Below are 24,790 nucleotides of genomic sequence, written 5' to 3'. Positions count from 1 at the left end.
AGTTTGCCAACTTCAGAAGCCTTTGTCCTGTAATTTCGACACAAATCTACTTCACTTTGTGAATGATGCTACATAAACTGGAGCTCTAAGCCACCTGGAAGAATTACTCTTTCCTTGGCCTCTTCCATGAAATATACATGTTAATAAACTTCTGGATTGTTTTGTTTTAGTTTTTTATTCCTCCTGCTAATCTATGTTATGTGTACAGGGTCCCCAGTTAAGAACCAAGACGGATAGAGAAAAAAATGTGCCTCCCCTACAAGCCAAAGATGATTGAAATAAAATCAAAAGAGCAAATTAAGATCAAAGAGTATTATTGTTCTAGGACACAGTTACATTGTAACCTTTAGGTTGTCTTTTCTACTGATAGATAGGAAAGGATCTCAAGGTTTGGGTGGTTCTTACTAAATACTAGTCTTGCTAAATGTTACAATGTAGCACAGTATTTTGCAGACCAAACTGTAACCAGATGAGTTTGACTAGAACCCAACCAGGTAAGTTTAGCCAACTGCAAAGAAGAAATCAAGATGTAATTAATCAGATAATGTCCATAAACCATGGCTGAGCCTCCTTCAGAGAGACAGAGTAGGGGATGTGAATCAGTCTCCTCTCCTTGTTGCAAGTAAATGAAACTACCTAACAAGAACCACATCTCATTCTCAAATAGAACACCTCAAGTGGCGAACCAACTGGATAGAGATAATTTTCCTCTCAATAGACAAAAATCATTGATCAATTATCCTACAAATTAACATCTACATTCATAGTCAACTCTGAAGAAGAGTCACACTAAAGCATATCCCCCTAGAACAGCGGTTCTCAACCTGTGGTCGTGACCTCTTTGGGGGTCAAACGACCCTTTCACAGGGGTCGCCTAAGACATAACAGTAGCAAAATTACAGTTATGAAGTAGCAACAAAAATAATTTTATGGTTGAGGATCACCACATGAGAAACTGTATTAAAGGGTCACGGCATTAGGAAGGTTGAGAACTACTGCCCTGGACTAATTAAAAACACTCAGGAGGCCTTTTTGACTAACATCTCATATGGCAACGAAAGGAGATATAGTCCCTCTATTTCCTTTACCTTCATTCAATATTTGGATGTTTTTTACCAGGTTTCAGAGCTGCCCTGCAGTGACCAGAGGGCGTTCCTGTCCTTTCTGAGCTGAATCGGCCTGATGAAGGACCTTTCGTGTGCACTTTCCACCTTCCTGTATTATGCTTACGGATGATGATTTGTCCTGCCATTGACAGACTAGTGCTCCATGTCCCAGGCCTGAACAAAAAGAGGAAAGGACCAGACCTCTCCTTAGACTCTCTTTACCTCCAATCAAGTCAAAGTCCCATGATATCTCTTGTTCACCTATTTTTAAAAGGTAAATCTGATGCAGCAAATATAAAATGAACACATGTCAAAGAGTTTATCTAACGGATCAGTCAGTGAAGCAACAGGAAAAATGCTGTGATAGGTTCAGAGAACATGAGCGAAATTAGGGTATTTGCCCTGGCTGGTGTGGCTCAGTTGGTTGGGCGTCATCCTCTGCATGGAAAGGTTGCCAGTTTGATTCCTGGTCAGGGCACATACCTTGGTTACAGGCTTAATCTCTGTTAGAGGGTGTTTGGGAGGCAGCCAATCAATATTTTGCTCTCGTAATATTTTGATGTTTCTCTAAACTCTCTCTCCCTCTCCCTTCCTCTTTCTCTTAAAAAAACACAAAACATATATATATATATATATATATGAAATTAGGTCCCTGGCTGAATTGGTTCAGCAGTTAGAGAATCAGCCTGTGGACCATAGCATAGGGTAGTAGGTTTGATTCCTGGTCAAGGGCATTTACCTGGGTTGCAGGTCAGGGTCCTCTCTATAGACAACAAATCCCTCTCTCTCACCCTCCCTCCCTTCCACTCTATCTAAAAATCAGTGGGAAAAATATTCCTGGTGAGGATTAACAGAAAAAAAAAATAGTAAACAATAAGACAAAGTTTATTTTCACGGGATCCTTGTCTGGCCTTAACCTTTTATGATATTGTGCATCATGGCCTATGCTTTTTCCCTTACTTTCAAGTCTCAGACAGTGTTTCTCACACCGTGAAATCCTACTAAATTAAAAAACAAAAACAGAGCCTGGAAGAAAAATTTCTATAAAACTTGATAGGATAACTCCTTGACATTCTTATTTGCTCATTAATCAAATAATAGACAATTTAACTTTTTATCCTTTCTATTCTCCAATGTAATTGACCTGATTTTCTTACCTCAGTCTCTCTTGGTGTTTACCTAACTTCCAGAAATAGTAAATTGTTTCCCATCCTTCCTGAGATGCTTGTGTACTCCACTAAATGATTTCTTCTCTTCTTTTTTACACTATGGAAAAGCACATTGTCTTATAGAGAAGCTTACACTGTTTGGGACAATAAATGCTTTAATAATCAGTTTTCAATTCTTAATCTCAAAAAATATATGTTTGGAACAAAAATATTAGCTACAGATTTTTAGGTAGTCTCCAAGTCCTGATATTCTGCTCTCGAAGACTTCTAAAGCCAAGAGTTTTTCTAGTATCCATCTTTTCCTGCAGAATGTGCCACTTTGGCATGTGGATTAGTTTGAGCTAAAGTCGATCAAGACCTAGCAGAATCAATAAAAAATTTAAAACAGAGAGCATGTCTCAGAAAGACATCTATTATGACAGATACCTTTTATCTGAATGACTTAGGACAACCTTTTATCTGAATGACTTAGGACAGAGCAAACATCTAAGTACCAAACATCTGCTCTTCTTTTCCGGTGAATTGTCCTATCCCCCCTTTGAAGCCCCAGGTCCCTATTCCTTTCCTCCTCTAAGGGTGGCAGCAAAGCCTCAGTTGCCTGACTGCCTTTAGGTCCCATATTTTTATAGGCTCCTGTTGCACAAAATTAGTTTTTCTTCCGTTAATCTGTCTCCTGTCAATTTGATTATTAGACCAGCCAAAGAGCCCAGACGGATAAAGAAAATGTTATTTTCCCCTAAACCTTCGTGAGTAATGTTGCATTTGACAAGCCTCCCTTAGTTGTCTGAAATGACTTTTTAAAAAAGTTTTTATGTACTTTTTTTTTTAATCCTCACCCGAGGACATTTTTCCATTTTTGTTCATGTAGAGTGGGAAGGAGAGAGGAAGAAACATCGACATGAAAGGGACACATCGAATGGCTGCCTCCTGCACGACCCAACCAGGGCCGGGGACAAACTGCAACCGAGGTACATGCCCTTACAGGGAACCGAACCCGGGTCTCTCTGAACCACAGGCCGACCCTGTAACCTCTAAGCCAATCCAGCCAGGGCTTTAGGTGCTTTTATGTATTGATTTTAGAGAGAGAGGAAGGGAGAAGGGAGAGAGAGATAGAAACATCAAGAGATAGAACATCAATTGGCCACCTCCTACATGCCCCACAGTGGGGATCGGGCCCACAACCTGGGCATGTGCCCTGACCGGGAATCCAACCAGCAACCTCCTTGTGCATGGGTCGACGCTTAACCAGGGAGCCACACTGGCTGGGCTAAAATTATTATTTTTTTTAAACAACAGTTTATTCTAGTATAAGTCCAGTCTCTGTAACTGGCTTTCTTAGAAATACTTTAAATGTCCACTGTATTCCAGCCCATGATAGCAAAGTTTGATAGAGATCAGGAAACAAAGAGGAAAATGAGAGTCCTGGATTGACATTGCATGTAGAAAGTAAAGCAAGCCACAGACGTGATTTTTTTAATCCTCATTCGAGGATATTTTTTTATTTATCTTCAGATAGAGTGGGAGGGAGGGGGAGAAAGAGAGAGAGAAACATCTAGGTGAAAGGGACACATCGACTGGTTGTCTCCCATACAACGCAGACCTGGGCTGGGGACCCAAAGACAATGGACAACCAAGATACATGCCCTTGGCCGGAATCAAACCACCACTCACTGGTCCTCGAGCCTATGCTCTAACTGCTGAGCCAGAGAGAGAGAAAGAGAGAAAAATAAATGTGTTGTTCCACTTATTTATGCATTCATTGGCTGATTCATGTATGTCCCCTGACTAGGGATCAAACCTGCAATTGTGGTCTATGGGGATGATACCCTAACCAACTGTGCTACCCAGCCAGGACATTAAGCACATTTTTTCCCTTACTTTCAAGTCTCAGACAGTGTTTCTCACACCGTGAAATCCTACTAAATTAAAAAAAAAAAAAAAAATTTTAATGCAATTATTTTAATAATGTATTGTATTTAAACCAAAATATCCAAACTATTTGTGTTTCAATATGTAACCAATATAAAGACATTATTGCAATATTTCAGATTATTTTTCCATCTACTTCTTCCAAATTGTGTGTATATTTTATTCAATCTGACACTAATATATTTTTGGAAAGACTTGATTTGCATTTAAATTCCACACGCTGGCCCTGGCCAGTTTGGTTCAGCAGTTAGAGCGTCGGCCTGCGGTCCAGAGAGACCTGGGTTCGGTTCCCGCTAAGGGCACGTACCTCAGTTGTACTTTGTCCCCAGCCCTGGTTGCCACTTGATGTGTCCCTTTCATGTCGATGTTTCTCTCTCTCTCTCCCTCTCACTCTATCCAAACAAAATATCGGAGAACCTCTTTGGGTGAGGGTTAAAAAAAAATAATGATAATAATAAAATAAATTCCACAAGTTGTACTGTTGAAAAATTAATTTTGCATGTCCAGTGGTCCAAACATACCTAAAGATCTCCCATAACTGAGGGCAGCATCAGCTTTTAATTGGAAAACAATTAAAATTATATAAAATTTAAATTTTGGTTCCTCACCTTCAGCCACATTTCAAATGCTCCAAAGTGGTTCTGGCTATTTTATCAGATAATGCAGTCATAGAAGGAATTGTGTCTGGGGGTGGAGAGGTGACAGAAACTGATAGTTACATAGCAGAAGTACAGGGTGGGGCAAAAGTATGTCTACTTTTGCTCATATGGAAGATAATACAACAATTAATAAATAATATAAGCATGCACTCTGTGTTTTGCGTACTCACAACTGTAAATATACTTTTGCCCCACTCTGGATATAAATTTAAATATTACCATGTAAATTTGTAGCACTGTAAATCATGCAAATTTGTTTTTGATATAGGGATATGGGTATCATGAAAGCAAAGGAACATAGGTCGAGATTGTAAAATACCAGATTGAGAGATTGAAGGATACTGGGGAGAAAAATAAATCCATGGGGCATGAAAATTAATTTCCTCAGGTAATTACACCTGACCATCTAAGAAATGTCCAAATCTGAAGAGAACTTTCTATGAGGACATATGCTCAGAAGCAAGTGTTCAAGTGCTTTTGAGAATAGTTTTGCTGGCTGTCTGTCTAACTGTTTGTTTGATGCATTTGGAATTAAGTAAGAAACATGAGGATTGGCATTTTTAAAGATTCAGATTATGTGCTCCCTGGAGGGTGATTAAATCTCAAAGGGCCTGAAAAAGAAAAAGGTTACTTTTGGCATTTCAAAGGTGTGCACAGGAATAGCCAACAGGGCTTGCTTAAGGCAAAGATAACCTTTTACTAAACAAGTTATAAGCCTGGGAGTGTCGTCCCGCCAAAAACAGTCCAGTTAGAAATTTATGATCAGATTACCCTGTGAGGTTACTTTTCATAGAACCCCCTTTTTTCTTTTTGTTGAACGTTGAATATTTGACCCAGAGTTTACCTTTTGATTGTCAAAACAACACCTTTGTGATGTTGAGATTAACATTTTTATTCTACAGATGAAACTAGAGTAGGAATGAGAGGAGACATCACAAAACAGGTCCTGGACCACAGAAGGTGGGGTGTGGGGTTGTTCAGGCCCCAGCAGTGGGGTCCAGCCTCCCAGGCGCAAGCACCCAAAGCGTGGTCAAGCTGCCCAGGTCGTTTCGGCTCTTTCCTCGCTACCTAAAACCATTTACCAACATCACTGTTTTACCTTTATTTCGTGTATAAAGCAGCCTGTCGTGTAAGGGAGAAGCCTGGGACTCTTACATTTGAGATCAGCGTTTAAAATAAAATATGAAGCCATGTATAATTTCCATTGAAGCCTTCCCCACGGTGAGTAAAAATCCTAATAATTTAAACTAGAAAAACATAAGTTAGCATGACATCAGAATTACTTAAGTGATCCTCAACAGAGCATGTGATGAATCTAGAGAATGAGCAGCGGCTCACAAAGTCTTCTTTGTCTCCTTCGGCCCCGCCCTACAGACCCGAAGCCCAGGGTAGGAGGCAACAAACCCCCTGCCCAACCCATCCTCGTTTTTGTGTTAAAAAAAAAAGGTACGTGCAGGGTTATAAATAAGAATTTCTACTTTCTTTCAATGGAGGCGTGCTGGTAATTTGTTGTTTCTCGGTGGTAATCATGTCTGGTCGCGGCAAAGGCGGGAAGGGTCTCGGAACGGGGGACGCCAAGCGCCACCGCAAGGTGCTGCGCGACAACATCCAGGGCATCACCAAGCCCGCCATCCGGCGCCTGGCCCGGCGCGGCGGCGTCAAGCGCATCTCCGGGCTCATCTACGAGGAGACCCGCGGGGTGCTCAAGGTGTTCCTAGAGAACGTGATCCGGGACGCCGTCACCTACACGGAGCACGCCAAGCGCGAGACGGTCACGGCCATGGACGTGGTCTACGCGCTCAAGCGCCAGGGCCGCACCCTCTACGGCTTCGGCGGCTAAGCCACCCATTTCCACCAACCCAGTCTTTTCTCCACCAAAGGCAATTTTCTGGGCCGCCTACTCCTTCTTGGGAGGAGCCGTGAGCGCTTTCGTGCTCTGGTGGTTCTGCTATGAACACGTTTTCTTAGGTTTGATGTCAGCCGGGTCTTAACCTTTAGCAGTAACTGCAGACCTGATGGTGGCTCCTCCAGGACAGGCCTCAGGCAGTCTGTGTCCAGGGACCCTGGAGAGGCGGAGCCCTCCGCCCTTCGAGAGGGAGCGAAGGCAGGAATAAGAAAGCAAACCTGGAGGAAGCCAGATTGAGTGAAACATTTATTGCCAGCAGAAGACTGGGTGTTTAGTCCCCGGGATGACATCAGGAAAGATCCACACACTTTGGACTCACACCGGCTCCCGCCTCTTCCCAGGCATCCGACTGTCATCACCTTCCCAAACCCAGTGATGTGGGATTTAAAGGGAACTGAGCTTTGTTCTTTTCCATTTCCAGGCCTGACCCTCCCTAAACCCAAGGTTCAGCAGTTTGTAAATTATCACTGACCAGATCAAGGAGTCAGTGTTCTAACTCGGGGTGTCTAAGTTTCTCTGAGCCCAGAGGCCTCATCTTGCATTTGTGAAAGACAGCCCTTCTGCCGTCACAGCCTCTCCGCCCCAAGCCCTGCTCCTTTCCCCTCCCTCTGCCTTTCACCGCTCTGATTGGCCTGCTGTAAATCCTGAAGATTTTTTTGTGGTTTCACTGTATTATTATTATTATTATAATGGATAATTCACACACTACAATAGGGTTATAAAACATTTTTTAAAGTATGTCCTCAGATTAATAAATCAGACCTTTAATAATCTGCGTCTTTGAGAAAAGTAGTGATGGTTGCTTAAGATACAAACTGCTTCCTGGTCACTCTGCTAACAGGTCTCTCCCTGACGCTGGAGGAGATACTGAATTAGTAGTTGGATATGTGAGGTTCTTGAGTTCAGGTAAGAGGCCTTGGACTAGAAGTAAAAATTTGGGGATTATTAGCATATATAGGTGATGAAACCAGTGTGATTCCCCAAGAACTTAAACACAAAGTATTGTGCATATTATCATAGTAAACGAGTGGAAACAACGTGAATTGTCATTAGCAGGAAATAGATACATATTCTCTATATCCATACAATGGCGTCTTACATCTCTGGCTGATGTAACAAAAATACCACAGATCGGTTGGCTTTAACAACAATCACTTAGTTTGCACAGTTCTGGAGACTGGCGCATCCACACTCAAGGCGATCAAGGTGATGACAGATTCAGTGTTTGGTGAGAGCACAGTTCCTGGTTCATGGACTGCTGTCTTCTCGTGTCCTCATAAGGCAAAGGGAAAGGGTCAAAAGCTTTCTGGGTCTCTTTTACAAAGAGTAGTAGTGGCACTAATCCCAGTCATCTTTTATAAAAGGCTCCATCCTCATGGGCTAATCACCTCCCAAAGGCCCCACCTCCTAACACCATTATATGTGGGGTTAGTATTTTGAAATAAGAATTTTGGGTGGATACTAACAGTCCATATCAAATGAGATACTACAGAGCCCCACTGACGAATAAGAAAACTACCCCCATCTGTACTCAGGATGACCTTGCCTCAGTTCTGGGGTCTCTTTTCTTCTGCTGGCCTCATCTAAGTCTCACCACTTATAAGTTCTGTGTTCTGTGAAATAGTTTATATTCCACAGGACAATGCCATGACCTAGCTGTCAGTGTTAGGTCAGCTTGTAGTTATGTGAAAGCTGTGGTATGAATGCATGCAGGAATTTTCTAACCAAAGCCCAAGGCCCTCCCCACCCTTGGGCCCAGCAGAGTGCTGGCAGGATTGATTGCCCTTTCTAGAACTTCATTTACCACTGCCTGAATCAATCAGCATGGCAGTTTTTCTCCAGAAGATCTGAGATGATGCAGGAGAGGTAATCAGGCAGCATTACTTTAGTTGTAAACCAGGACTGCATTAGTGTTAGGACTGAGGAAGGCTCTGGGTTTTCACCCCAGATGGTGGTGGCATTGTGACTAAAATGAGCATGAAGCTGTTAAGGAGACTGCCAACTAAAGAAGCCAGGCTAATTCTAACAGAAGCTAGTCTACTATTGTTAGAGCAGCCACACCTTCGTCCACTAAGGAAATCTTCATCCACACACCTCTCTACATTTACTCTATGTTGAGGACAGGGAATTCTGTCTAATTTGCTCACGGATGTACCTCAATGCCAACAACTGTTTCTGGCACATGATATGAGGTCACTAAATATCTCTGGAAGGGGCATGAGCTGAGGATGACATACAATGACCCTAATCTGCTCCTCTGGCCATTAAAGTTGCAGGTCTGTTCTCCTTGTCAGTGTAGATTAAGCCAGGCTAGGAATTTATCATTCCCTAAGAAGTTTGGAAGGACAGTTATTGGGTGAAAAGTAAGACTCAAAAACCAGGAGAGACACCAACTAAAGCTGACATATTGACGCTAAAATGGGCCTTTTGTTGAAAGAATACAAGATAGAACCCAATGGCAGAGACATCTGTGAATATCTCTGTAGATGAGAATAAGCTGTTTCTTGATTAGCCAACTTCAAGTGAACACACACCCCTTCTCCAGATGAGTTCTGGGATCTGATGTACTTTTGGAACACATAACTGGGCCAGGGACATCCTTGTTTAAAAACACTCCGTCGCTACAATGACTGACTAGGCCAAACCCACGTGTCCAGGTCTAGCAGGACAGGTCTAGCCTACCTGCCTCATCCCTTGCCACCTGCTAGAGATCATTCAGTGCATGTGTATATACACCACTCTGTTCACTCTGCTATTGGGGGCCACACTGAAGTAATTATAGAAATAATTCATAATTTTAAAATACAAAATGCTTATCTGCTTTCTAATAGAAAAAAAAAAACACACTGAACCTAAACTGTGAGTTTAAAGCAAATAAGTTCACATTATTAAAAGCATACAATTAAAGGTACTCTTAGCATGTCAAACTCCCTTAAATGGTAATGAAATTATATTTGTTTCACCCAAAGTCCTGAGGTATTGGTATTTCTACTTCTCTGAACATTTTTGCTTATAATCCAGCCAATTCCAATAGTTACTATTCACCCACAGGTCGTGTATTTAGCTGTGTGAGGAACACAGAGAACACAGTGCAAAGTAACCACATTGTACTATCATGTAATTATTGCACGTACAACAAAGAACCCAAGTACAAAATTATTTTATAATACAAATGATTGGATACTTTTGAGGACAATTAAAGATTTTGACTGAAACACAAAAGCCAGGATACTAAAACTTTTTAGGGATATAATAGTTCCTACTGCACACACTTATTTTAAATTCCTTGCTGCATTAATAAAAGTTCACAATGAAGGCGTCACACTATACTTTCATTTTAAAGAAGGTTGTCTATTAAAAGAAAAAACATGTTTTTAAAACCTTGGTATTGCAGCTCTCAACATGCAAAAGTGTGTGGCTCTGAAAAGAGCCTTTGGGTGTGACAGTGGCCACAGCACATTACTTGGAGCTGGTGTACTTGGTGACGGCCTTGGTGCCCTCGGACACGGCGTGCTTGGCCAGCTCCCCGGGCAGCAGCAGGCGCACGGCCGTCTGGATCTCCCGGGACGTGATGGTCGAGCGCTTGTTGTAATGCGCCAGGCGCGACGCCTCGCCCGCGATGCGCTCGAAGATGTCGTTGACGAACGAGTTCATGATGCCCATGGCCTTGGACGAGATGCCGGTGTCGGGGTGCACCTGCTTCAGCACCTTGTACACGTAGATAGAATAGCTCTCCTTGCGGCTGCGCTTGCGCTTCTTGCCGTCCTTCTTCTGCGCCTTGGTCACCGCCTTCTTAGAGCCCTTTTTGGGGGCGGGCGCGGACTTGGCTGGCTCAGGCATGGCATATACTTTCAAGGGAAAAAAGTGGGAGACGAGGGGAAACAGAACAAAGGAGTAAAAATCCCTACTATTTATAGCACCTATATGCAAAGACTCACAAATCTAAACTCTGATTGGACCAAAACTGGCCAATATATTTATAGAATATATATTAGGTATTCCTAAACTCCTTTTCTATTGGATGAAAACAAACACTGTCAGGGAATTCTATAATTAAAATCAATTTTTAAAAAAGTATTTTGAGACTTAAAAAAACAAAAAACAAGTGAAAAGCCAGGGAAGGAAATCCTGTCATCTAGACAGTCCTCAGCACAGGTCCGGAGGCTTTGTGTCAGAAATTGTGCAGGACGGCCTGGGTCTCTCCAGCCGGAAGCATTTTATCAGTTCCTGTTTTTGCAGCCCAGCTGACGTTTTAAATGCATCACAACCAAAAGGCAGAGTTAAATTACCATATTGAGTCTAACTCGAAATTAAAGCGCCAGGGATTCCAGGAAATTGTAAACCTGCGCGTACCCTGAGTGATACACAAAATTATCCACGGCTCAGCAGTATATACTAGAAGAGCATGCGACAATGAATTAGAGATTTACTGAAAACAGAGTGAAACAGAATTCCTGAGAGGCTCAGATAATGGATTCCTAAATAGGGAGAAAGGGCGGGTAATATGACCTGGATGAAAACGGGTTAACTATGCACAAAATGGCGGGGATTTTGTTTGTTTGCTCAAAATAAAGATTTAAAGCATCTTCTGTTTAATTCTTTTTTTTTTTTCGTACGTGCCCCTATCAGGAAGCGAACCCCGGACTCTCTAGTCCGCAGGCTGTCGTTCCAACCGCTGAGCCAAACTGGCCAGGGCAAAGCACTTTCTCTTTTACATGCATTTTTTTCCAAACAGGAGAAAAGCTCAAGAGTAGTAAATAAATATCTGTGGTCATACTTGGGGGGTGTGGGGGGGGGACAGTCATCAATGAAAGTAAGAAAATGGTTTTATACAAGGGGTGGGAAGATGATTGCAACTTCAAATTGACCAATCAGAGACTTGCACCAAGGGATAAAGCCATCCTAATACGCTCCGAGCAATTCCAGATTTAGCACGCAACTGACAGGAACTGCCAGCAATCCAATCAGAGTAATTCCGTTCCTGTATAAATACAGCGTCCAGAGGTTTATTTCAGTCTATTCACTTGGTAGTTAAATCATGGCTCGTACTAAGCAGACCGCGCGCAAGTCGACAGGGGGGAAGGCGCCGCGCAAGCAGCTGGCCACCAAAGCCGCCCGCAAGAGCGCGCCGGCCACCGGCGGCGTGAAGAAGCCGCACCGCTACCGGCCCGGCACGGTGGCCCTGCGCGAGATCCGCCGCTACCAGAAGTCCACCGAGCTGCTGATCCGCAAGCTGCCCTTCCAGCGCCTGGTGCGCGAGATCGCGCAGGACTTCAAGACCGACCTGCGCTTCCAGAGCTCGGCCGTCATGGCTCTGCAGGAGGCGTGCGAGGCCTACCTGGTGGGGCTGTTCGAGGACACCAACCTGTGCGCCATCCACGCCAAGCGCGTCACCATCATGCCCAAGGACATCCAGCTCGCGCGCCGCATTCGCGGGGAGAGGGCATAATAGTCTTTCCTACCGAGCTTTGACCTCGAACCCAAAGGCTCTTTTCAGAGCCACCTACACTTTTAGTTGAAGATCTGTAAACAAAGGAGAGGAATCTGTCCCCAAAACAAAGCGGTGGAGTAAAGCGGGTAGTAGCTATGTCGAAATGGTGCTGTGGGCGCGCAACTCCCTGAAAGCACCCCGCTGTCCCTGAGGTACTTTGTCCTGCATTCTCCTGCCAGGTCTTTGAAGCAGCAGCCCCAGCGGAGTGCGCAGCTCTGCTGTCAGGGATACAGCTGGGCACAGCACTAATGTACCAAATGACACCTGGAATGGTAGGTAAAGATCTGGCCAGGAACTTAGAGCTTGATGCAGCAAATGACTGCAAGCCCGTTGTGCAGAATATCTGCACCCTTGGTTGAAGCTAATTAACTCCCTCTTTGCTGGAAATCTTCAACCAGTGAGACAGCATAATTACATGGGTCTATACTTGGGATCAGATTACATAGGGCTGTCCACAGACATGCCCAAATGAGAGCATGTAATATTGGTGAGGACTGAATAAGGCCTGTACTGTAGCCTAGTTAACAGTATTTTGCCAAAGTTAGTTGCCTGTTCTTAATATTATAGGATGTTACCATTAGGGAAGTTTGGGTTCAGTGGACTTTATTTGAAACTAACAAAGCTATACCAATTTAGCAGTTGATAGTTTGTATTGCTTAGGATTCTGTGGCTTAACAAATCTGTATGTTCATATGAACACGAGGCGGGCGGGGGAGGGTGTAGCTTTGTTCTGGCTGTTCTAGTAGTGACCTATTGACCCGTCCCGCAGGTCGAGCAACGAGGACTCTAGAGGGGGAGTGAGGATGAGGAGGGACAAGAGACGAGAAATGGAGACAAGACAGGGCTCTGATCAAGTCTAGTTTATTCTGGGGAGAGCCACACAATATATAGGGCAAGAAGCAGAACAACAAGAACATTTGTTGCCAAGCGATAAGTTTGTAGTAACCACCCCGAAGCAATTTCAAGTAAATATCCTGGGTGGAACAAAAGATAAACAGAGCATAACTGGCTGAGTAAATGGTTACTTAAAGGAATGCAGAAACATTGTATACAGAGGTATCCTGCCTTGGGGCAGGAGATGGCAGAGCAGATTTCAACAAAATGGATGCCATGCAAAATGTCTCCCACAACCTATCCATTTATTTGGCTTAGGTTTGTTTCATTTATGTTGGTACGTAATTTTGTAGATATTACTGCCTCTACCTCAGAAGTAAACTGACTTTCAAAGTGTGATATTTGTAATCTCAAATTTTCTCATGGGTTCTTGGCTGAGTTAATAATCCACCATGTTTAGGACATAAATGTGCTTGTAGGACATAAGTGTACAATGTTAAGGGACAAAAACTGAAGGCCCCAAATGGCATCATTGGTGCTAAAAGCCCAAGATACCAAACGTGATCTAATTTCGGTTTCAAACCCTCCCAGAAACAGAATCTTAATCAATCACTCTGGAATTTTCTGGTCAAGCAACAGTAAGGTGATTCTGCTCAGCTCATCTTTCTAAACCAGTTTTCTTAACTGTGAAGCAAGCATTCTAACAATACCTAGTGTAAATGCCTTATAGTGAGGCAGCCATAAAAGTGCTTTGTAAACTGTAAGGGACTATAGAGATATTGTATAGTCATTTTGATCACTCATTGAATGTCCAATTGCCCCATAATTCTCTTATTCCTCATTCCTCTTCACCAAAAGCCTAACTCTGGTTATTAAAGACCTCACAGCTGTTTTCCCATCTTACCTATTCCATGCAATTTCTTATATTCAAAAAGACTGTTTTGAGACCACCTGGTGTGGCTCAGTGGTTGAGTGTTAATCCAAGCACCAAGAGGTTGCAGGTTCGATTTCTGGTCAGGGCACATGCCCAAATTGTGGACCCAATCCCCTGTGGAGGGCATACAGGAGACAGCCAATTGATGTTCTCTCTCATGGATGTTTCTTTCTCTCTCTTCTCCCTTCCTCTCTCTATAAAATATAGAAAAGAAACTTTTTATTTTTTATTCTCACCGGAGGACATTTTTCGGTATTTTGTTCAGATAGAGTGGGAGGGAGAGGAGAGAGAGAGACAGAGAGAGAGAGAAAGAAACATCAACGTGAAAGGGACACATCGAGTGGTTGCCACCCACACGACCCCACCAGGGCTGGGGACAAACTGCAACTAAGGTAGGTGCCCTTAGCGGGAACCGAACCCGGGTCTCTCCGGACCGCAGGCTGACACTCTAACCGCTGAGCCAAACCGGCCAGGGATGAAAGAAACTATTTTTAATTAAAAAATATTTTAAAAGGTTTTTTTGAGTAACTACTTTACATTCCTGCATTTACCCAGGTCTCCTTTTCAACAAAGCCACTCCCATGATAAGAGGAAAAAATTATGGGATACAGCTGTGACTAGGAAAAATTGAACTCCTGCCTGGCACGTATGGCTCAGTGGTTGTGCATCAACCCATGTACCAAGAGGACACCAGTTTGATTCCCCGTTGGGGCACAGGCACAGGTTGTGGGCCAAATCCCCAGTGGGGGCCATGCAGGAGGCAGCCAATCGATGTTCTCTCTCATAGATGTTTCTCTCTCTCTCTCCCTCTCCCTTCCTCTCTCTCTAAAACCAATAAAGAAAAAATATTTTTTTTTAAAAGAAAATTTGAATTCCTGGCTAGAAGAGGTAGAAAGATATTCACAGACTACAGGCTACATCCCCTTTTTAAAAATAAGTTTAAATAGTAACGTTTAAGAAGTTGTTATCCAACAGGAGTGCTAGAGAAAAAATAAGGCGAAGAGATTCCAACCACAAGATACTTATGCTGCTTTTGTACTTGAGCCAAGTTTTTAAAAGAATGATTTATATATTTAATGCATACATAGGAAAGTTAGCAACATTAAAATATATCAGATTGCATTTGCATTATTAAAATAATGTTTTATTAGTAACACATCAAATAACAGAGAACAGCAAGGAATAACGAATAGCAGTTTCAAAAACTCAGAATAAGCATAACCTTTATTTCAAGATATTTACAATAACTACAAAGTGATACAAAAACAACTGTGATTGCCCTTGTTGAAGAATTCACAAGTACTGAAAAATCAATTCTGATTAGTTTCCTATACACATAATTGAAGGAAATGCTAAATTGCATTTAGAGTTTGTGAAAATAACGTTTTTCCCCATCCAGGTTTACAGCCCAAAATGGTCTGTGGAACTCAGAATGTTGTCAAGATTTGTCAGTAATTGGGCCTCCCTGAAATAAAAAATAAAAACCTGTCCCAGAGATGAAGTAGAAATGGTGGGGCATGCAAATGAACCTTTTTTCCCCCAGAGTCCATATTGTGCCCTGGTCACCCCAAATCCAGGAGCTCTCTGCCAACCACACTTCCTTCCAAAACGTTTTTGTTTTGTTTTCCCTCCCTAGTCATTGCCGGCTCAGCAGGCAACTATGGCTCCTTAGATCCTGGCAACAATCTGTGGAGGAATCTGGCAAAGAGGGCCAATTATAAACCACCAGAGAGGGGTGGTTTACACTTTCACTTTCCCACAGCCTCAGGGTGGCGGCTCAATTATTGTCAAAATAACAATTTCATGGATACCCCTCCCTGCCAAGAGAACTCCATTGATCTGAAGGAAAAAATTCCAAGCTTTTCAAATGCTTTACAGTATATACAAGACTTAATATCTCCACCTCTTTTTTTCCCCAAAAGGTTTTATAGCTTTGTATTTTTTAAATCCTCACCTGAGGATATTTCCCTATCTATTTTCAGACAGGGTGGAAGGGAAGGCAGAAACATCGATGTGAGAGACACATTCCGCACGACCCCGACAAGGGCCAGAAACCAAACCGCAACCTAGGTATGTACCCTTGACCGGAGTAGAATCCAAGATTTTTCAGTCCGCGGGCTGACACTCTAACAGCTGAACCAAACCGGCCAGGGCTCAACCTCTTCTTGAGAGTTAATCAGAATGTATCCTTGGATTCACGATGGAACACATGCACGTGAATCCAAGGGTACGTTCTGATTAGCTCTCAATAACCTCTGCAAACCAATGGGAAAGGAAGTTTTAGGAAATATCCAGAGACTTGAATAACCCTTCCTCAGATTGGCCTGTTAGAAGAATTAGACTTCCTCTTCTAACGCGTCTGGGCGCCAAAGGCAAGACACGCCACCTGCAGCTGGCCGACCGAAAGGACGAGGAGCTCTACAAGTACTGGGCCGGTTGACCATCGACACAGGCCGGCGTCCTACCCAATATGCAGGCTGTGCTGCGCCCAAGACCGAGAGCCATAAGGTTAAGGGGAAGTGGAGAGGTTAAACCACTATCCCTGCACCAGAAACCAAAGGCTCTTTTAAGAGCAACCAGATTTTCCAAAGAGGACTGTGACCAAAACCATGTAGGACTTCAGGAAACCAACCGCACCCGCCCACCCCTTTTAAGTGAATCCTATTAATTTTAAGGAAAACACACTCGCTATCTAGCCGGTTACGCTCTTTTCCCTGAAATTAGTGGGTGGCTCTGAAAAGAGCCTTTGAGATTTTCAAAGCAGAACCTGCCGCTGTAACTTTATTTCTTCTTAGGCGCTGATTTCTTTGCCTTCGTAGCCTTCGGTTTTGCAGCTTTAGGCTTGGCCGCCTTGGGTTTAGGGGGTTTGGCCTTGGCTGGACTTTTAGTCACCTTCTTGGGCTTGGCTGCTTTCACCTTTTTCGGACTCTTGGCCACTTTTTTGGCTCCAGCAGCCGCTGCGGGCTTCTTCACCTTCTTCGGGGTCTTCTTGACGCTCTTCTTGGGGGTGGCTGACACCGAGGCCTTCTTGGACTTCTTGGCCGCCCCAGCAGCCTTCTTGGGCTTGGCCGCGCCCGCCTTCTTGGCTTTGGGCTTGGCCTCCCCGGAAGCCGCCTTCTTGTTGAGCTTGAAGGAGCCCGAGGCGCCGGTGCCCTTGGTCTGCACCAGGGTGCCCTTGCTCACCAGGCTCTTGAGACCCAGCTTGATGCGGCTGTTGTTCTTGTCCACGTCGTAGCCCGCGGCCGCCAGCGCCTTCTTGAGCGCGGCCAGGGACACGCCGCTGCGCTCCTTGGAGGCGGCCACGGCCTTGGTGATGAGCTCGGACACCGGCGGCCCGGACGCCTTGCGCTTAGCGGCAGCTGCGCCCGTTTTCCTCGTCTTTTTCTTAACAGGTGTTTTCTCCGCAGGGACGGGCGTAGTAAGAGCAACAGGAGCAGTCTCCGACATTTTCCTACTTTATCAGCAAAGACAAAAAGAGACTTGAACTGTCAGAGCGGCGTGGCCTTGCGCGGCGGCGGGGGTTTATATAGCGAGGCGCTGGGTGGTGATTGGCTGCCGGTTCGTGCGCGGCGCTGCCTAGAGGGCTCCTCCGTTCTGCAGGGCGGCTGTGTTTCTTGCCCCTTAAAAAAGAAGAAAAATATACGAAATCTGTGCACGAATTAATTAGGGATTTGGGGAAAACGGATCCGAGAGTCTTCAGGCTTCCTTCCTGCCTTCTTTGCTATGCCTAGTTTCACAACCGGCACGCTGAAACTGTCCTCATTCCCTCAACTCTCTTTAAAACTTTGGTCAAACTGAGACAACTTCCAGATTTTCCTTAAAAATGCTATTTCTCTCTGTTTCCTTTGCAAATATTTTTTCCAGTACATAGTTCTGCACTTTCTTTTCTTTGCAACTTTGTGTAAATAAACGAATCTCAACTCAGATATACAAGGGAAATCGGTTTTTTTCGCGAGAGCAATAGCACACCTCGCCTGCAAGTTGTTTGCCCTGAGAACTGGAAATTGGCGGTGAGGGAGAAAATTCTGCATACGCCATGAACAACTAACTATATTAGAAAAGATGGGTGGTGGTTGTGTTGTTGTTTTAAGTATTTGTGACCAGTGTGTAAACTAGGTTTGATCCCAGTTTTATTATTATTTATTTATTTATTTATTTAAACATTTTAGAAAGGAAGGGGGCAAGACTGCTCTGTGCATTTTTTTTTATCCTCAGTAGCATCATTGCCAATGATCACAAAAATTATATAGGCCCTTTTCTCTTCCAATCTAGACTTAAAGTTACAATTAAAATTTAGATTTTTAAGTTTGTTATTTGGGTCATCAGTGTAGTCATACTATCAGTAGTTGACAATTGTTGGAATTGTTCCCTAAATTACATATGCTTGATATAAGATAGGTTCAAAGTATTTTCTACAGCAGGTGCCCCCTTCTCATTCACTCTTACTGGTTCCCATGGTTATTTAGGTCACAAATAAATGAGAAGACATTGGGACTAAGGGCCATTTCCTTCCTTGTTTGTAGGTAATCACTGTCCTTGAGATAATTGCTTTCACCTGAATTTCTTCCCCAACTGTTTATAGGAGGATGGGGCCCACACTGCTTAAAGTTAGTTATTGCTTGAGACCCAGGCACTTCTCACTGGGACTGTGTGTAGTGTGGACAAGGTTCTTGAAAGCTGGATTGTACCCCCATGGAACTGTAAACTTGAAAACTTTTCTCTACTACTTTGGTAGCCCAGGAAAAAAGTTGTGCTTTTACTTTTGAATCCTAAATCCCTATATATCTTAAAACAGTGGATTTTCCACTATGCTAAAATTTGAACCATTGACTTTATAGATGTGAAAAGTAACTGAGAGAAACTACAGATAAGTGATGGCTATCTCACTTATGACTTTATGTTCTCTCAATGGTGGTGTTAACCCCCTTCTCTCCATAGTAAATGATGGTGAGAGATACAAGTAGTACTCACCAGGTCAATGCCCAGGGGCTGTGCTTAAGTGTTCCAAAATTCAGTGAACTGCAAAGGTTTAAAGGGAAAAGTGACTGCATTGAATAAATACCAAAAAGGGCAAAGAAAATATAAGATTTCTATAGCAGGTAGGGCATTGTATTAGAATACAATGTGTTCAGAAGGCCCATGAGAAGTCACATCTATTTTAATTTCTTATCAGATGGTCTCACCTGAGGACACTCTCCCACTTGAAACTCCCCTCCAAGCACAAGAATATCTTATTAATTTTATTTCCTAAAACAAGCTGTACTCAAATTTGCAGTTTCCTTCTTACATGTCTCTCTATCTGTAATATTTCGCTCACACAGAAGTTGGCTAATTTCTAGTGTACCTCAAAAATACTCTAATCTTCACTTTATCTCAGGTGCCCACCACACTCCCTTTCCCAGGCTGCACTAGTTCTCCAGAAAACATTCTCTATCACAGCACAGCCTGACAGAGCTTACTGTGGTTAAGGAAACCATCCTCGGCTCTACTGTCTAACCAGCAGCACCTGTGCTAACAGACAGCCACTCCCTACATGTGGTTGTTAGGCCTTACTTGTGGCTCAGTAATTGAAGAAATAACTTTTTATTTTAAGTTTAAGTTATTTACATTTAAATAAGCATATGTGGCCAGTGGCTAATGTAGGACAGCACAGCTTTCCTCAGCCCTTCACAAACTTGAATGCACATACCACCCACTTGGAGATCTTGTTTAAAGTGCCATGTCAATTCAGTAGATTTAGGGTTAGGCCTGAAATAGTTAAGTCTGACTAGCTCCCAGGTGGTGCAAATGTTGCAATCACACTGCTGCTCTGGCCCATTACTACCCTTGTGAAGCAAGGAGCCTGGTCAGCTGATTCAGGCTGACCCGCCCCCTACCCACACACTAAGTTTCCTTTTTTCTTTCCTGTACTTGACTGTTTCTTTAAAAGAACGTCTTTGTAATTGTAGATCTGGTATTTGTACATTATTCTAGGCATGTAGTAGACTCTAAACTTTTGAATCAATCCATCAGTCAGTCAATTAAGCAATCAATGATTCTTGTTATTTCTCATAAAGGTATCACGGTGTCTAGGTCGGCTTAAATCTGTGTCTAAGTCTCTGACTGGAGGAAATGATTATTCTTCTGACTGCGTATATGGTAAGCACCCACAGAGAAGAGATTTTTGCAGATCACCTCTTTATACATAGAAGGTGCTTAGTGTGAATGTGCAGATTGTGAGAACATGTTGTCATTTGTCTGTTAAGCATATGAACCCATCACCTGTATGGAACAGCAGTTCAGTTACTCTTTTTGCTTGGACAGTATTTCTCAGCGTTTATTAGTGTTATTTTTGTTCAATAATTTGCAAGATTTTATTCACCATGACATACCTTCAGTTCTTTACTGGCATAGATCAGTGCAGTCGTCGGTAGCACGGTCACAAGAGACCAGAATCACAGGCCTCACTTCTAACCCCAACAAGCACCACATATCAGAACAGGATTAGCTCTGCAAGTCTGTGATTCTTCCTTTTATTTATGTTACTCATTGACATTTCTTTTTTTCCGTTTACCTTTTATTCCCCCTATACCCTGCTCCACTCACCCTCCCTCCCCCAGCAAGGATTCTTTCTTTTTATATGCAGGTAGTGTTTTACAAACTTGGGAGCAAAAGTGGAAATTCAGTTCCCCTTGGCTCCCCTTTCTAGAGCTCCCTCTTAGGAATGATGCACACCATGCATATCATTATGCTCTGCAGAGAGAACGTACAACCATTGGGCAAATTCAGTGGGGAGTGCTAGGGTTGTAAAAATCAATACTGATATTTTTTAAAGAATCTTCACTTTTAAAAATTCATTTTATTCTGTTATCTCTCCCTCTTACAGCTAAATAAGTGTAGCGTTATTGCCTCCGTTTTATAAACGGTCACAGTGGTCAGGACACTTGTACAATGCCAATTATTGCGATAGCGCACAGGCACAGATCTAGAGGCCACGGAAACCAGCGACTCTTGCGCCCCCCCCTCCCCCCCGCAAAACACACACTCACACACCCTCAAAGAAACAGGAAAGAGTCGGAACCGGAACCCCGCCCCCTGCCCTTCAGGTTCCTGAAACCTCGCCAGAGCGATATATAAGGGGCAGCAGCGAGCGTCTCGGTACTGTGAGCATCCACCCTTCTTCAGCGTTTCTGGTCTCGGGAAGGGAGGCGCCAAGCGCCACCGCAAGGTGCTGCGCGACAACATCCAGGGCATCACCAAGCCCGCCAGTCGGCGCCTGGCCCGGCGCGGCGGCGTCAAGCGCATCTCCGGGCTCATCTACGAGGAGACCCGCGGGGTGCTCAAGGTGTTCCTGGAGAACGTGATCCGGGACGCCGTCACCTACACGGAGCACGCCAAGCGCAAGACGGTCACGGCCATGGACGTGGTCTACGCGCTCAAGCGCCAGGGCCGCACCCTCTACGGCTTCGGCGGCTGAGCGCCCCTGCAGCCCCCGTTCCGTGCCCCACACGGTTCACAAAGTCCTATCTCAGGGCCACCCACCAGGTAACACGAAGGGCTCTTAGTGGCATGCAAACTTAAAGGTAACACTCGATATTTGTGTAGGTGATATGTAATTTTAACAAGTCCCTTTGCAGAGTCTGGTGGTCTTGTTTCGGGGCCATTTTCTAGTTGGCGGTCCTGGCCTAAGATGGCAGCTCTCAGGTGAGCACCAAGAAAAAGCAAGTTGGGAGCGAGGTCCCCTTGCGTTCGGAAACTACCTGGTTTGTTACTCCCTGGAGCAGTTTGCCTTTGGAATGGCAGCTGTTCTCTAATTAAATGTCAGTGATTGGTTTCCCTGTATTCCGAGATCATTATAATTCCCTTTCCCGGAAGGTTCCACGGACCTAGCACCTAGTGTCCTGTAGAGGGCGCCAACCGAGCACTCCGCACAGAGGGCAGGAAACGCAAAAATCAAGAGTGGAAGAGACACTGTTTTCTTACTCGGTGAGTTTCTAAGGACGTGACTGCTTTGTTCCCAGATTTTTGATAATTAACTTAAACTCTCCTTCATGTGTTCTGTCAACCTAAAGCCTTTCCACCTGTGACCTGACCATCCTATCCTTTCCATTTCTCTGCCAGGCAGAAGAGGTAGCCTTGAAAGGCTATCTCAACCTTCCTAATGCCAGGACACTTGAATACAGCTCATGTTGTGGTGACCCCCCAACCATAAAATTATTTTTGTTGCTACCTCATAACTATAACTTTGCTACTGTTACGTCTTAGGCGACGCCAGTGAAAGGATCATTGGACCCCCAAAGGGTGGCGACCCACACACAGGTTGAGAACCGCTGCAAGCCATCGCATGCTCAGCCTCCCATATGTGACCTAAATCCTTCCCCTACCTGAGGACTTCATGTGTGCCACTTAAACATACAGTGAAAACACACCCAGTATACCAGGGACAGTTTCAGTCTGTACCTGTTATGTCTTAGGATAGTTGTTAATGGAGGCACCTTACTTTATCAATCAATAACTTGGTTGGACAATAAAGTAGTTGATGATACTACTCTAATCATAATGATATCCCAGCTTAAAGATTTAATATTCTGGCTCCTTCCCTTCCCTATAGGGTGAGGCAAAAGTAGGTTTACTGTTGTGAGTACTCAAAACAGAGTTTATTCTTGTATTATTAAATATTTTCCATACGAACAACTCTAAACCTACTTTTGCTCCACCTTGTATATAAATATATTGTTTCTCTCAACTTGACCCACAACCCTATCAATTACTAGAGTCTCCATTTTATCAAATTTCCAATGCTTCAATACTTAAGTCACAATGATTATGATTTCTGCACCAGTCACTCACTAACAAATACTTGCCATGATTACCAATTACCTAGTAATTGCCAAATGCAAAATGATACTAAGATTTTAATCTCTGCTACATCACCCTATTACTCCTACCTTCACAGTCTCCTCACAAGGTTTTGTAGTACCTTTCTTCCTGACCCATATCATATGTTTCTCTGATTCCTCTGTTTTTGGGGGGTGGGGGCAGGGAATAGCCTCTGCTGCTCCCTATCAGCTTTATGTCAATTTAATTCTCAGGTCCAGCCAAGAACTCTAAGAAAGTAGGGCTAAAATCTGCCTTCCCTACAAAGGCTATTGAACATTTAAGAACTACCCCACAACAACCACAAGAAGATAGTATGGAAAGCATTATTCACTGTTACCCTGGGGCTTTGCAGAAAGAAAGCAAATATCCCTGGGGCTAGATTCCCTGGCTTCAAACCTCAGCCTCCCCTGTGGGAATGGATAAATTACTTATACACCCCGGACCTCAGTAACATTTCTTAAATTGAGGTAATTCTGATGTCTGTGTCTTGGGTTGCTTTGAGTATTAAATGAGTTGACTAAATGCACAATTGTACCTTAAAACTGTCTACTCTTACTCTCTTTTATTCAAGTAGCACAAAAGAGAAAACCTGCACATCAGACAAGCTTCTCTAAGGGTCAAATACCATGCAATGAATGATTCATGTCACCTGTTTCTAGCCTTCAGATGGAAAATAAATTATGTAGTTTGGGGAGGGCCTTCCCACTTTATACTGCAACCAGACATGCCCAGGAAAGACACTCCTAGATGTCTGTCCCCTGTTGTAGTGCAACAGAGTCAAAGAAAGACCACTAGAGAACTGAAGTCCAAATAAGAGCTGTTTATTAGCCGGATGGCCGGCGCCTGATTCCGAACACCTCTGTGACAGTCTTTGAGATCAGCCTCGATATGCCTTATTACATGCCTTTTACACCTCACAGCAAAAGATTAATGATATAAGAAAATAGGATCTTCTTGATATAATTCCCAGGGCTACAACAATGCTGCATAAAATTAGTTTGCCTTGTGGATAACAGGAACACCCAGGCACACCCAGGTATTTCAAGGTACATGGGGTCACATTTAGCCCCGAGCTGCACATACACAATGCAAGCCTAATTCCTTGAGACTGTGGGGGAGGTCGAGTCTCTGACTCAAGACCCCCAGGTTCCGTGGACTCTGTCAGATACGTAGCCAGCTCCCAACAATTTCTTGGTTCAGGAAGTATTCTAAAATTCTTTACACAACAGGTTCAGCTAGAGGGCACACAGTGACTTTCCCAATCATCAATTATGGAGCTATAAACAAGTCAGCACAATAACTTGCCAATCAATTATGGGGTTATGAACATGTCAGCACATCCCCACACCGGCCCTTCAGTCTTTATAGATCCAATGGCAACTGAACTGCTGATTCAATATTTCCTCCAGTGTCAGAGAAAGACCTTAGTTTTTCTCTTAAGCAGCCATCAACACTTTCCTCAGGAAGTATACACCAAATTTACCTCCAGTATGGTTTTTTTGGCAGAGCAAATAACTAGAATGCAAACTTGATATCAAACTTGCTTGTTTGAATCCCAAGACCCTATTATTGCATTACAATACAAATACTATGTATTTTAAATCTGTTTTATGTAAATAGCATTTTCTCAAATGCCAGACATTACTTGTGTACATGACTTCATTCTTCTATTAAATGGAAAAATCTAAATAAATCAAGCATTAAATAAAAAATGCAAATTATTTACTTGGCTGATTTATTAATCTTATGATATACTTTATTTTTTTAATTTTATAAACATATTAAAGTGTTTGAATGGTCCATAATAAAAAACGAGGAAGCAAATAAAATTTACAGAACACGGAGTTAAAGGAAAATGAGCTGAGCTGGAGTCCAGGGGAGGAGGGGTGGAGCTGGTACCCAA

The 24,790-nt window shown here is 43.4% G+C and overlaps 3 protein-coding genes across 3 annotated transcripts; 1 reads left to right on the top strand and 2 right to left on the bottom strand.

The window, feature by feature from the left end:
* The first annotated feature begins 1,119 nt into the window (after positions 1-1,119).
* LOC118637202 lies at positions 1,120-22,224 on the top strand. Its single transcript, XM_036272400.1, is given in 7 exon segments — positions 1,120-1,380; positions 5,982-6,084; positions 6,238-6,677; positions 6,895-6,915; positions 11,785-12,156; positions 12,964-12,979; positions 21,193-22,224. Coding segments are annotated over 5 exon segments (987 nt in total). The 5' UTR covers positions 1,120-1,380; positions 5,982-6,084; positions 6,238-6,391; the 3' UTR covers positions 21,485-22,224.
* LOC118637192 (histone H2B type 2-E) lies at positions 10,189-10,640 on the bottom strand. The gene has a single exon (XM_036272389.1). It carries the CDS (start codon positions 10,607-10,609, stop codon positions 10,229-10,231), a length of 381 nt encoding a protein of 126 aa, XP_036128282.1. The 5' UTR covers positions 10,610-10,640; the 3' UTR covers positions 10,189-10,228.
* Positions 16,735-17,548, bottom strand: LOC118637158 (histone H1.3). The gene has a single exon (XM_036272355.1). The coding sequence runs from the start codon at positions 17,473-17,475 to the stop codon at positions 16,810-16,812; it is 666 nt and encodes a 221-aa protein (XP_036128248.1). The 5' UTR covers positions 17,476-17,548; the 3' UTR covers positions 16,735-16,809.
* Positions 22,225-24,790: the final 2,566 nt, after the last annotated feature.

Source organism: Molossus molossus, unplaced genomic scaffold (genome assembly GCF_014108415.1).
Source record: "Molossus molossus isolate mMolMol1 unplaced genomic scaffold, mMolMol1.p scaffold_m16_p_20, whole genome shotgun sequence".
Taxonomy (NCBI): Eukaryota; Metazoa; Chordata; class Mammalia; order Chiroptera; family Molossidae; genus Molossus; species Molossus molossus.
This window is presented reverse-complemented; position numbering and strand designations above follow the sequence as displayed.